At 45.7% G+C, this 12,508-nt stretch overlaps 6 protein-coding genes across 6 annotated transcripts; 2 read left to right on the top strand and 4 right to left on the bottom strand.

The window, feature by feature from the left end:
• Window positions 1–170: 170 nt before the first annotated feature.
• On the bottom strand, window positions 171–2,352 carry TSTA_021270 (uncharacterized protein). The gene is made up of 3 exons (XM_002484255.1): window positions 1,716–2,352; window positions 579–1,688; window positions 171–498 (listed from the first exon to the last, which is right to left on the bottom strand). The coding sequence occupies exons 1-3, from the start codon at window positions 2,291–2,293 to the stop codon at window positions 462–464; spliced, it is 1,725 nt and encodes a 574-aa protein (XP_002484300.1). The 5' UTR covers window positions 2,294–2,352; the 3' UTR covers window positions 171–461.
• A 78-nt stretch (window positions 2,353–2,430) lies between these two features.
• On the top strand, window positions 2,431–3,318 carry TSTA_021260 (protein kinase, putative; the record flags this gene model as incomplete). Its single annotated transcript, XM_002484254.1, has 4 exons — window positions 2,431–2,686; window positions 2,812–2,912; window positions 2,971–3,073; window positions 3,200–3,318. 4 exons carry the CDS (start codon window positions 2,431–2,433, stop codon window positions 3,316–3,318), a joined length of 579 nt encoding a protein of 192 aa, XP_002484299.1.
• A 156-nt stretch (window positions 3,319–3,474) lies between these two features.
• TSTA_021250 (uncharacterized protein) lies at window positions 3,475–4,393 on the bottom strand (the record flags this gene model as incomplete). Its single annotated transcript, XM_002484253.1, has 2 exons — window positions 3,475–4,240; window positions 4,369–4,393. 2 exons carry the CDS (start codon window positions 4,391–4,393, stop codon window positions 3,573–3,575), a joined length of 693 nt encoding a protein of 230 aa, XP_002484298.1. The 3' UTR covers window positions 3,475–3,572.
• A 367-nt stretch (window positions 4,394–4,760) lies between these two features.
• Window positions 4,761–6,976, top strand: TSTA_021240 (uncharacterized protein; the record flags this gene model as incomplete). The annotated part of the gene is made up of 6 exons (XM_002484252.1): window positions 4,761–4,879; window positions 4,940–4,990; window positions 5,046–5,567; window positions 5,619–5,792; window positions 5,845–6,125; window positions 6,179–6,976. 6 exons carry the CDS (start codon window positions 4,761–4,763, stop codon window positions 6,895–6,897), a joined length of 1,866 nt encoding a protein of 621 aa, XP_002484297.1. The 3' UTR covers window positions 6,898–6,976.
• A 265-nt stretch (window positions 6,977–7,241) lies between these two features.
• Window positions 7,242–10,225, bottom strand: TSTA_021230 (uncharacterized protein; the record flags this gene model as incomplete). The annotated part of the gene is made up of 7 exons (XM_002484251.1): window positions 7,242–7,297; window positions 7,358–8,001; window positions 8,052–8,404; window positions 8,536–8,561; window positions 8,851–9,122; window positions 9,205–10,070; window positions 10,136–10,225. 7 exons carry the CDS (start codon window positions 10,223–10,225, stop codon window positions 7,242–7,244), a joined length of 2,307 nt encoding a protein of 768 aa, XP_002484296.1.
• Window positions 10,226–10,549: 324 nt separating this feature from the next.
• On the bottom strand, window positions 10,550–12,301 carry TSTA_021220 (uncharacterized protein). The gene is made up of 2 exons (XM_002484250.1): window positions 11,848–12,301; window positions 10,550–11,791 (listed from the first exon to the last, which is right to left on the bottom strand). The coding sequence occupies exons 1-2, from the start codon at window positions 12,238–12,240 to the stop codon at window positions 10,757–10,759; spliced, it is 1,428 nt and encodes a 475-aa protein (XP_002484295.1). The 5' UTR covers window positions 12,241–12,301; the 3' UTR covers window positions 10,550–10,756.
• Between the last annotated feature and the right edge of the window lie 207 nt (window positions 12,302–12,508).

Raw genomic sequence — 12,508 nt, 5'->3', positions numbered from 1 at the left:
AAATACGTGTCTAAGCTGAGATATCCATTGCACTGAGGGTAGCATACCAGGTCAGCCGCTTGAGCCTAACAACCATGTCCGGAGTAATCTGCTAGTACATACGTTACAGATTGTGCGGCTCAACGACTTTGTTTGCGCTTATTCTCTACTCTCGGAGATAGGTATACTATGGCAACTAGGTTCAATTATTGAAAGCCGGTTGTGGTATAATAAGCATACTATTCATCGACTTCGTCATGGTGGAGGGAACAAGGTACCATCTAGATTTCCAGTCAATTTCCTCAGCAACGGATTTCGCCAACGGGAAACTATGCCAATCTTCCCACCAGTTCAGACTCCTTGCGGGCCACACTCGCCGGTAGATAGTTTGAAGCCATTCCTGCATTTCTATCACATCAGATCCTCGACCAAACTTTGGAGCTTCTTGTGGCGGTTCTTCTACAAGAATCTCCGGATTTCCATCACTTCCAATAATACGCTTGACTTGGCAAGACCGACCTAAATAGTCAGATACAACGATCATTGACCCTACCCGCATGTATTGACCGAACTGGCCGGCCCCAGTGACTTCCACGTACATTGAAACAAGTGGCAGAAAACCATTGCCTTCTCCTGACTGTCTCGTACTGCAAATGGCCTGGTATATATCATATGCGAGGTTACGATCCAATGCACCGTTGATGAGAGCGTCTCTAATGTGGCCATTTCGAACATAGTGGTACGGTGAGATGTGGATGGGGCTATACTGGTCATCGAACTCGTTGAAGGTAAGATCACTCCGCGCTTCAGCTCTTAAGTCTCTTGAGTTTCGGATTTCAGCTTCACCATCTCCATCATTTGGTCGTCCCTGGTTCCATAAAGAGTAGGCGGAAGCGTCTAATTTCAGATCTAAATACTGTAATCTTGGCAATAATCCTAAAACTTGATATCTCCTGAACTCATCGTAGCTTCCTCTTGAACGCTTGACTTCAATAGTCAGTCTCTCCAAGGATAAGCAAGTCTCGGCCATTAGATGAAGATCTTCTAGAGAGAGCGTATGTCCGCGTTGCGATAATAAAGAAAGATATCGGAGTCTTGATCCATGATTTGCAATTATCGAATCAATCAGGATGCGAGGGTGCCATCCGGTCAATTTCAGATCCGATAGGGAAGGCAAATTGAGCATAAATGCATTGATGGCAGCCACTCGGAACGGCTGATAGCGAGTGTTATTGTTAAATGGTCCCAGATCGATTTCCAGGCGAGTGAGTGAGGGAAAAAAGCATCTTGCTAAAAGGTGCTGTGGGGAAGTCATCTCGAAGCAATTGCCATCCATTTTTAGTCCTTTCAATGCAGAGAAACTTGTGATCTTTTCCCACTTTTCCAGGGTATCTTTCTCCAACCACGGCCAATACAATGGCCAAAAACATTCCAAAGCACCACGTGAGTCGGTAGCAGTCTGTTGTGAAAAACCAGCCCATGGTCTGCGAGGTCCAGGGTCATTTGGTCCGGCTGCACCTCGTGTACGCACTATGTGCAATCTTTTCAAATTGGTTGCTAAGCCAGCTACCATACATTCAAGGGCTTCATCCTCATAACCGCGACGACGGAATAATCCCCTTTGTCTCACCCGTTGAACCGTCAAACCATAGAGACATGGCGAGCTGGCAAGTGAGAATTCGTAATCGTCTGTGCCATGCGCAGTTAAACTGCGTAATATGAACCGATTGATATACAGTCGACATTGAGGTTGGTATTGATGAAGGCATTCTAGGAGACAAGGTGGGAGTTGACTAAGACCGTCGTAGAAGAGACACTCCAGAGAGCTGATTTGTTTAATGAGTTCAGCTAGCGGCTTCCAAGAATTATTCATATCGTAAACCGCTTCGAGGGGTAGTGCGTCGGTTTCAAGATGGTACAAATCTCTCATGCAATTCTCTAGAATGTCATCAAAATGACCGCTGAATTCGACAGCAGACATTCTAGGGCGATGCCATGGCCGCCGCTTTTGGGACTGTTCCGGAACAAGGGCCCTGTCGTTTATTGTAGGCATTTTGATGTCATTTTTGATAATCAGACGATGAACATGTTTGTAGCCGTCCACCCGTTGCAGAATCCGGCAGTACTGCTGAACATCTTCAGCCAGTTTTGAGAACTCGTTTATTGAGAATTTTAAGGTTCGAAGCAAACGAGGCACGAGGTAGGAATAGAGATGCTTGCTGACACACGCCAGATCAAGTATGCTGGTTGCATTTTCTCGTTCAAGATACTCGCAAATGAGTATCAAGACTTCTTGCGGCAATTGTTCTAGCATATCTGGCAGGATAGTTCAGATATAATGTTTTCATAGCCGTTAGAAAGTATGATAACGGCAGACTAGGAAGAGAAAAGTGACAGGACATCCCTAGTTCCTTAGATCCCCGCATCCCCTCTAGTTGCAGCACATGTGACATGGCTCAAATGCAGGGTGCCCTGTATCCAATTCCACCTGCTACCCAGTCAGTTTCGGCTTTCCTCCTTCAGCGATTGTTTTTAGTTCTGGACTATCTGCATACAGAGTGTCAGATAATACATACAGATGAGTACCGTACATTGATCATCTGCTACTTTACTTATAAAACCTTACTAGATATCAAGGCGGACAACATTATGTTCGGTATTGCAGACGACTCCGTCTTCAGCGACTTTGAAAATGAAGAGCTTCAGAGTCCTGTTCCAAGAAAAGAAGTGGATGGCAGAACGATATATGTATCTTGTGAGCTTAGAATGCATAAAGAGTTGGGGGTGCCCCTGTTTTATACGATTTTGGTTCTGCTGTGCCTGGTGACATAGAGCATTCAGAAGATGTTCAACCTGGTATTTATCGAGCACCAGAGGTCATTCTGGAGGCTCCTTGGACGTACAGCATTGACGTGTGGAATGTTGGATGCATGGTAAAATATGCAGCGCTGATCGCACGTTTCTCGTGTTATTTCTCACATTGCTTGCTAGATTTGGAATGTATCCGAAGGCGAGACCTTATTTACTGGGCAGGATCCAGAATACCAGACTTATCGAAGTCGATATCATTTCTCCGAGATGATAAGTCTACTTGGTCCGCCGCCGGCTAGCTTACTTGCTTGTGGGAAGCTAAGTGAAAAATTCTTCTCAGATGACGATACCAACTTTCCCCTTTCTCCAGTCAGATGAAGGATAATAGTTAATTAACCAAATCTTCTAGGCAATCTCCTCCCTAGAATTCCCCTAAAGTCTGCAGCCTCGTTGGAAGAGAGGGAAAGCACTCTGGGAGGAGAGGACAAAGCAAGTCTCCTACGGCTCCTCAGAAGGATGTTGCAATAGAAGCCGAGCAAACCGTAGTTCTGCCAAAGAATTAGCACATGATGAGTGGATACTAAAGAATTCATAGATTGTATCAATCTTCTGGAGAACAGCAAAGAGACCTGAAACATGTACAGATTCTTGAGAGATTCCGCTACTGAAACTATCGATCTCGAGAACCAAGAAAATACATAAGAACATTGTCGCCTAAGGTAGTTAGTTCTTTCGCTGATAATAGATGATAGGTAACTTCCGAACATCTCATGTGACCTCGGTTATAGGTCGAGCAACTTTCCATCAGCTCCACGAGGGTGGTAACCCAAAGCTTCAAACTGGAATTTCGCCAACTTCTCTCCACATTGCTGAATCAACCAATGCGCAAACATGTCCATGCCTGTGCAGGCGCCGTTTGCAGTCCAGATACTCCCATCAATAACCCAGTTGACTTTCTCACTCTTGTCCACCCAGTTAACGGCAGGATACATCTGGCGTGCCATTTCGATCATCCCATTGTTGACAGTCGCGCGCTTCCCATCTAGAAGCCCCGTCTGGGCGAGCACCGAGGCTCCCGTGCATGTAGTAAAGATAGTCTTGATCTCGTTCTTGGCCACACGATCTCTGATGAAAGCATTCATCTCCTCGGACAACTTGAAACCAGGCATAGGACCACCAAGAAGCAGGTAATCAATTTGTGGACATTCGGCAGTGGTCGTAGTTGCCACGACATCGAGGTTTTCGAGCTCCAGGTTTTTGGGAACTGTTTTGTTGGCGACCTCGCTGATATGGTAGAATTCAAGTTCGAGGCCATGTTCTGAAAGACCTTTAGGGATAGCACCAAGGGCATCATACTGCTTAAGCAATGCTATGGATGTTCCTGCGATCACATCAAGAGGTCCGATCACATCGAGGGCCTGATATTCGAATAGGGGGATGCCAAAGCGGACTGGAGCCATGTTGGAGAAAGTGTAAACAATTGCGCTTTATGCTTGTGTTGAGTAGTCGTGTTGGGTAGTAATCTCAGTCTTTGAGCGAAAAAAAAGTTTTTAATGGAAATCGAAGACGTTTATATACTCAACTTTGGATGCTTCTTCTTCATGATCTTAGGTATCCTGCCGGTACAAATTCAATCCGAAAGTAGCTGCATAAAATGCATGAATGTGACAACCTGGAGCTATATGCCCTACTTAAGTAACTTATCGCGAAGTGTCTCAGCTAATAGAAGCTTTGGAATGTCCTAAATGGTAACTTGATTCGGTGTTAAAAGTTGGACAGCCCCGAAGCATCGATGTAGATACTCGCGTAAAGTTGCCATCCGGAAAGCAACTGCAACCTCAGGCACCCTGCACTCGGCTAGTCTTGTCATCCGAGACGAGTGTATCAACTTGCCCTCATGCAAAGGAGCCAACTTGTCTTTCGCAACATCACTCGGTCTGATTAGGATTTGTCGGTCTAGATCCAGCAGAATGAATCTAGATGACACCAGGTTTATTTGTCCACGGCCGAGAGCCGTCCGTGCTTGTGCTTCGTGCAAAGTACACAAGACACGATGTCTTCCGTCCGCTCGTTCGGATCAATGTCGAAGGTAAAACCGCTCTTTTCTATTCGTCTTTCTTACGAATAGTGCAGAACTAAGAATGTATAGATGTGAGAAAATAGGGACTATATGTCTATATAATGATATTCAGCAGTCAAAGTATGTTGAAGCTCAATAGCAGCTCGTTACTAGTAGCTTATCCATTTCTTTTTAGGAATAAACCCCAAGTCAGACTGCCTGAGAAAGAGAAATCGGCTTTGAACTCTATTCTGGCACAAGTCCTGCCGGCAGCTCTAGATATCAATTACGAGGATCAATCTGAAAAAGTGTTTCAGATACATGGCAATCTCTTTGGCTGCCCCGAAACCGCGAAGTCAACAACCCCTCAATCTCAGGCCAACCAGCCGGACGACAAACCTCGAGAAAAGGAGTCTAGCACGAAGACATTTAAAAGACCGCATGTCACAATGAAAGAAGTGGATGAGATGCTGCAATCATATCACCAACGAAACGTATGTTTCCCATTCGTTGCCATCCCAAAGAACACGACAGCGGAGAAACTCTGCCAAAAATGGCAATTTCTGGTCCTGTCTATTTTGGTAATAAGCTCTGGGGAAAATCCAATACTTCAGAAATGTTTGGATGAGCGATTCCGCAAGGTCTTGGCTACGAGGGTAATCATGCAGGGTGAAAAGTCTTTGGATTATGTGCATGGTCTCCTTGTTTATCTTGCATGGTGAGTCATGATTTCTGCTTATATGAGATGCTAACCAAAGAATTTGCACAGGCATCCAACTCATCTGAGACCCATCAACAATCAAATCTTCCAGTATTTGCAGTTGGCGATTAGTATGATAGCGGATTTGGACCTAGAACGGAAGATGTACTCAACGACAGACCCTATTGCTGATAAGATTGTTGCACGGAATACAGTCCTCGGATGTTACTTCTTGTCCGCAAAGTATGTTCACGGCATATGTTAGCAAATTCCTTCTCCAACTAACACTCAACAGCATTGCAATGGGCTTTCGACGGCCCAACAACTTCAGATTCGCTCCTCCAGACGAACTATTAAGTTCCATGCTGTTGTCCGGCAATGATTCAGTAGAACAGGTCATGGCTTCTACAGTGCTATTATGCAGGTTCATCGAGAAGTTATATGGTCTCAAAATCCAGGCAGATATGGAAAAGCTAGCAAGTTGGACTGAGTGTCCTTTACAAAATCTCACTCGAGTTCTGCGTGCAGAGTTGACGCAACTTGAGACTGAGCTTCCAGCTCACGTCTATACAAACAGTAAGTATTTCCAGATATCAAGAATATTGGTCCTATTTGATAACAGAGTTCAGGGCAAATACAAATCATGCGAAGATTTGCCAGAATCAAAATCCACTCCCTGGCATTAGAACAGAAGAAACACATATCATACATTGAAATCAACCCCCTAACCTACTTGGAGGTGTTTCCAACATGCGCTTCCGAAATAAACGGACTCTTGGAGTATATCGTCAATACACCAAGAACAGAATACAGAAACTTCTCTATCACCGATTGGGAACCCATCATACATACCGTCATCATATTCCCGAAACTGTGTCGATTCACCATTCCGGATCTGAGTACTGCGACTACTTGGCAAGATATGCTTCTAACGGAAATTCCTACCTATCTGACTCATATAGATCAGCTATGCGAGCGTCTCCAGGAAGCTTCGATAACGAGACACCAGACCGACAATGATATGTCCAGTAGCCATAAGCTACCCGACCTATTCTTCCTGTTTTATACTGTCTTGAAGCTTTTCAAGGACAATTTTGCTCGCGAGTCAGCACACTATAGCATATCTGCTAGTCCAGCATCCCTATCTGGCAACAAACCAGCCCGATCTCGCTGCCCAGTTGTGAATGGTGATATTCAAGATACAGAGTACTGGACCATGTGGATGAATACTAATAACCTCATGAGTGATGTGGAGATGTTTGGTTTGGAGGGAGATCCATTTTCAGGATCTGATATCAATGATTTGGCGGTTTTTGATTTGAATTCTTGGGTCGATTTTTCAGCTTGATGCTTTGTATATCTGAGAGGATATCTGTAGGAGGCATTGCCGGGATATAATGAAGCGGTTTAATGACGAGTGTAAAAGGCGGGCTTGCTAATGGATGGAAAAGACGGAGTTATTGATCATTATATGCATGGATTTGGTTTATACATATGGGGATGTTCTGAGCTGAGTCTATGCCTGCTTGTATGGTTCATGTGCCTGTGAAAATGCTGCGCCGCCGCTAAATATGAGTACATGATCAGGAAAGGAAAAAGAAAACAAAAAGAAAGAGAACTTCTTGTATCCACATTGACTCAATGCCAATCTTAAGTCAAGATCGTCAACGTCTTTTCCGCGTAAGAATTATTTTACTCCGACCTCTTTGTACATCGTCCAATAACGACACTGATATCATCCATTTTGCCTGTAACCAAGTAATTAGTAAGGTTCCACGAAGGCGACGGCAGAGCGAGATTATACACACCTCCCTCTATGGTAAGACCCTCATCAATAGCCTTCTCCATATAAGGACTATCAGCAAAAGGGTCCAGTGCGATAGCAAGTGCCGCATTCAAAAGGCGCCTAGCAGTGAAAATCATACATTCTGCAGGGCCAGTCTCTTGTTCCACCACAAGATTACCCACGTCCCCGGACTCCCATTTCTCGATACTCTCAAGAACGTTATCCATGATTTCGTGGCCCCAGAGGTTGTCTGTGACACCATCGGAGACCGCAAGAACAATGTCGCCTTCTTCCAGTTCGACGGTGCTTAAGACGGCGTCATTTCGTGGTTGATCCGTGCTATTTGTGCCGAGTTGATATGGACAGTCGAACCAGTGCCACTGTTCGCGCGATTTGAAGAGTGTCTTTCTATCTTTTGGCCGTATGACTATGATTTGGCAGTCGCCGATGTTGGTCACGTATAGCAATGGTGTGGTGCCATTCTGTTGACGGTTGCAGTGGAGTAATGCTGTTGCTGATGTTGTTGTGCCGAGCCAGCTATTAGTCGCTGCTATAGTTTCTTCATATGCAGTCTGTAGAAATGTGATGGTATCGGGCTGTGAATTGCAGGTAACCTGTCGTTCGCATTCGAGCGCCCAGAAATGGAGAATTAACCTGGACCATAGCCTACTCGGATTTAGCTGACATTCTTGGGAAGATAGCGATACAAGACTTACGCAGCATGGCCCTCCGGTTTGGTTTGCCAGGCGCCCACCCCGTCGTTGACACCCAGCAGAAACTCACTAGCTAGAATAGCATCGTCTCCATTCGTCAGCCCCCTAATCAACTCATTCTTCACCTTTGGCCGCCTATCCTGGCTCTGAAAATGAGTTGTCAAAGGATCGGAGAATGAAGATGATGGTATCGAGACGAACGGAGGTGGGAAAGGTCTCGATGGCCGTTTGGGCTGAATCGCATATCCTGTTTCGAAGTAAAAGGGACTTTTGTATGATAAATGCGACTTTTGCCCATCCGAAGGAGTTGGCGTCCTCGAACCATATGCGGATCGGGCAACATGGTATCTGCGACACTGTAATGAATAGATAGAAAGTTGTGGTGAAGAAGAGCTACTGCGTGGCAATTGCGATCGCAGAACTCGGCGTCCGATCACGGTCGGTCTGGTCGCTCGTTGGAGGGTTAATGAGTAGACAGCCACCATACCCATACAGTCGTGCACCAAGGGCGCACTGAGATGGGTACAGTCATAGCACCCAGCTGTGATGAGAGGGGAGATTGAAAGATGCTTTGAGTCAGCATGTGGTGCGCTCTGAAGAGGTTTTTGGACAAAGAATGTTACAGAGTAATCAGTCGGTGCGCTCTTATCCGATAAGACCCTCTTAACAGCCAGAAGGGGACTAGCGTCGGGATACAGTAATCATGTTGTTTTGCCTCAATTTTTACTTCCAATAGCAGAAGGACACATTATCCCCTTATCTAGAATCATTCTAATTACATACAGCTTCACTCAGAAATTACTCTGTCCAGTCAACACCTTGTCTGGAATGATACCCTGTTGCGCAAGAACCTCTACCGAATGATATAATATCAAATCGCATCCTGCTGCAGCATTAATGCTCACTGTAACGGGCAACTGTTTCATCGTCTGAGTCACTCTACTCGTATAGTGAATTTGACCCAATATCAATACCACTTCAGGCACACTAGCCAACTGGTTGATACTATATTGATTCCACACATATGAAGGACCGGCCTCCTCGGGGCTCTCTGTCGGGTGATCGTCTCTATAACTGGGCAACCCCGGGCCAGATAGGGCGAATCAACAGTGCAGAAGAGCACTCGGAACTATTATGGTGAGGTATGAGAACAGACTTTTCGATCCAGTCCTTGAAAATCGTCTTGTTGGTAAGTGCTTCCGCGAAGGCCGCTTCAGTGTTCTGGCCCCAGGCCATATTCATCGCTACACGCGGATCGGGATGAGGATGGTCGCCGCCATATTCTTCTATATAATCGTCAATGAACGATGAAACAACATTGTGGAATTGCTCATAGTTGGTCATCGGTATCCAAACTGCTCCGAGTTGATCCAGAGGGTAGAGCCTGATGTGATTTTTATACTCGGTATAAAGATCAAATATCGTCTTATTTGTGCCAAGTAGCGTCTCCAGTTTCGCTGTGAAATCGTCATAGAGTGCTTGAGCTGCAGTGTTGGTTGTCGGAAAGAAGCCCGGGGATGGATATGCTATGGTATTAATCCCCAGCGTGTCAATAGGATATATCAACTTGTCCGGAAAATTCCTGTACAACTTCAGAAAATCATTGCCAGCGTTATACCATGCTTTCCTCCACGATGCAAAGTCAGCAGCCAACCGAGCGACGAATACAGGTGTGTCCATGTATGTGCTCATTGAAACGACACCAGTCAGGTTCATAATATCCTGCGTTGGCCGATTTCCGGGCCCGGTTCTGAGTCCTTTCAAATTATAAAGATCCTTGTCACCTACCGGGACTCCTGGTAGAGGCTTTTCCTCTGTCAGTGCTGTATAGTACAGTCGACTAGGTAGGGCGATTGTTTCGAAGACCGATGTCCAAACAACATCATCTTCTGTCCGGTGGCGATCCAAGATCTGTCGAAGGGTAATATTGACGTTCTGCACCACATGTATGATGGGCAGCAAAGCGACCGCATGATCTTCCTCTGGAACTCCAAGGGGATAGTACGATGTTTGAATCGTGATCTATTTCCATCCTGTTAGCCAGGAAGTCTCTATTCTGCTTGACTCGTTGGCGAAAGATGGCCTACCTCGGGCTTTCCAGGAAGATAATAACTAGCATTTCCCAATGATACAGTCCGTCTGGCCACGTATACCAGCACCTGCATTGACCAGTACATGCATCAATGCCAAACTGGCAATAACAGAGGCCGGATCACGAAATAACGGCATGTTGGTTCTCATCCCATTAGTCAAGAAGGCCGAACATCCACATCCATGATCATCAAGCAGGCGAAGCAGCTACATATAGTCATGGCGAACCTTGGAATAATTAATTTCGATAGAGGTAAGGTGGTGCTTATCTCCGAAATCGAATGAAGAGATCTACCTATTTAGGAACTTGGTCGCCATGAAAAATTGCCAGATTTGGAAATTCTTGACATCGCCGTATATCCGCCAAGGGCTTTATCTGTTGAAGATCCGGATCTTGAAAGTTTCACGAGTTATAGAAGAATTAAATTTTCTGGCTAAATATCTCTGATCTTCTTTCTGATAGCTAGCTGCGTTCTCATAACATCATAAGTCGTAAAGTCATTTGAAATATCCACGAGCGGAAACATTGTAATCTGAAATTGAAGAAACAAGAAAGAAATTAAACAGATGATCTGATATGGTAACTTGCGGGATGTAAAACTGAGTTGGAACGATATTCAGAAAACCCCAAAGATACCATGCCGAGCTTGTTGAGTGACGGTACGCTGTTTGATCATTTCCTCTCTGGTGATGTTGATGCCTGCGAGGAGCTCGCGGCGAACCAGATAGTCAGGCAATTGGCGCTTCAGGGCAACCAGAGATTCGTATGTCAATTCACCTATAACGGTGGTCTTCTCTCGGAAACCGGCTTCATAGTAGGGTTCATAGAGATGGATTCCACGAATCCAACGGCTTGAGCAAGGACAACGGGTGTTTCCGGATCGGGTGCACAGCCATGAGCAGCTACATATATCAAGACATATACACTTTTCTTCAGCAGCGTACCGGAAAATGTTGAAGTCTTCTTGCTCTCGTCGCAACTGCCCGACTGCCTTACCCTCGATTCTGGCCAAAGAGCACATTCGATGAGCACATTTCATGTTTTCGGCCCAAGCAGCAACATCCTGTGCAGGATCGTACTGGCCTGGTGTATTGAATGTGTGATATTCATAGTTGTGATCCGTCCGAGGATACATGGGGATGTACTTCTCCGAAAGAAATGACAAAACATCGATCGGAAGATACTGTAAGACGGGATAGATCTGACACCAATGACGAAATGCTTGAGAGCCGGAGTTTCCAATCGTCTGGTAGATGTGCGCACGATAGCCAGTGTAATCAAGTGGTAATTTTCCTTCCTCTTGGTATCTTCTTTTCATATCTTCAACGTAGTGACCCTGATGGTACCTGATCATGCGGTCATCGAGCTCTGAACAAACGCTTTTGTCTTCTAGAACGCTCTTGCAGGTAGTCAAGATGGCATAGACGTGTTCTGGTTCAGGCAACTGTGACAAACTCTTAGACCATCGCTTAACTCCACTGTTCACAAAAGAGGAGCAGAAGTGAAGAAGGGCGATTTCAGTCTCCAGTCGAGCGTACAAGCAATGATAGAGCTCCTCGATGGCAAAGATAAAGTCTATCACTTCGCCGTTCTCGAGCTCTAGCTGTGCTTTCTCAACGTACGTCGAGATGCTGCCTACTGGACTGTAAAGCTGTGAATAGAATTAGCCTGTGAACCAGCACATGCAACAACGGGAGGAGAGCATACATCAATGCGGAACTCGCGACACATGGCAATGAAGACTTTAGCAACACCGTATACCACACCAGCTGCACCATACACACTGTCGCATTGATAGTCATGTTTCTTCGGCTCTTTCAGCATCCCGCTTTGGCGGCGGTCAGCCAGCTCGAAATATTCCTGGTACCACTCCTTGGAGTTGATGGTGTATGGGACGCGTGCATCCTCTGGAGTAGAGAAGAGGCGATGGGGTGGTTTCAGAACAGCAAGTTGATCAAGATCTAGCGACCATGGATTTCCTTCAGAACAGTCGCTTTCCAGTGAGTAGCACGTGTCTTGGGTCGTATCGCTCCAATGCTGTCCGAAGGAGTAACGTGATGGGCTTGACGAAGGTGTAGTTGGCATTGAATCCATGGTCATGTGAACGACAGTAGAGGTCTGATGAAGCCTGTAGCTAGGTGCTCTGCGCGTATGCAATGTATGAGAGAAGTATAAAGCAGGGCAGGCAAGAGACGATGATGCTTGATAGATGATGAGTTCTCATCCTGGTGAGCTGGCATTGGCGTAGGCCGTCCTTTATATACTTCATGATCTGAGGCGGGCTATCTGTGTCAATCGTGAAGCAGGAGAGAAGAATGAGCGATTGAACTAGATGTTGTCAATGGAACTCGCGTATTGTACTACTCGC

Source organism: Talaromyces stipitatus, genomic scaffold, assembly GCF_000003125.1.
Source record: "Talaromyces stipitatus ATCC 10500 scf_1105507295549 genomic scaffold, whole genome shotgun sequence".
NCBI lineage: Eukaryota > Fungi > Ascomycota > Eurotiomycetes > Eurotiales > Trichocomaceae > Talaromyces > Talaromyces stipitatus.
Note: the sequence above shows the minus strand (reverse complement) of the source record. Positions and strands in the feature narration are given on the sequence as shown.

What these genes read in the sequence shown, in the direction of transcription:
- TSTA_021220 (XM_002484250.1), bottom strand. Translation starts at nt 12,240, where the DNA reads ATGACCATGGATTCAATGCCAACTACACCTTCGTCAAGCCCATCACGT. An exon ending in GTCGCGAGTTCCGCATTGAT is followed by an intron (nt 11,792 to 11,847) that starts GTATGCTCTCCT and finishes TTCTATTCACAG; the next exon opens with CTTTACAGTCCAGTAGGCAG.
- TSTA_021270 (XM_002484255.1), bottom strand. Translation starts at nt 2,293, where the DNA reads ATGCTAGAACAATTGCCGCAAGAAGTCTTGATACTCATTTGCGAGTAT. An exon ending in TACCAACCTCAATGTCGACT is followed by an intron (nt 1,689 to 1,715) that starts GTATATCAATCG and finishes CATATTACGCAG; the next exon opens with TTTAACTGCGCATGGCACAG. An exon ending in TTTCTGCCACTTGTTTCAAT is followed by an intron (nt 499 to 578) that starts GTACGTGGAAGT and finishes CTGACTATTTAG; the next exon opens with GTCGGTCTTGCCAAGTCAAG.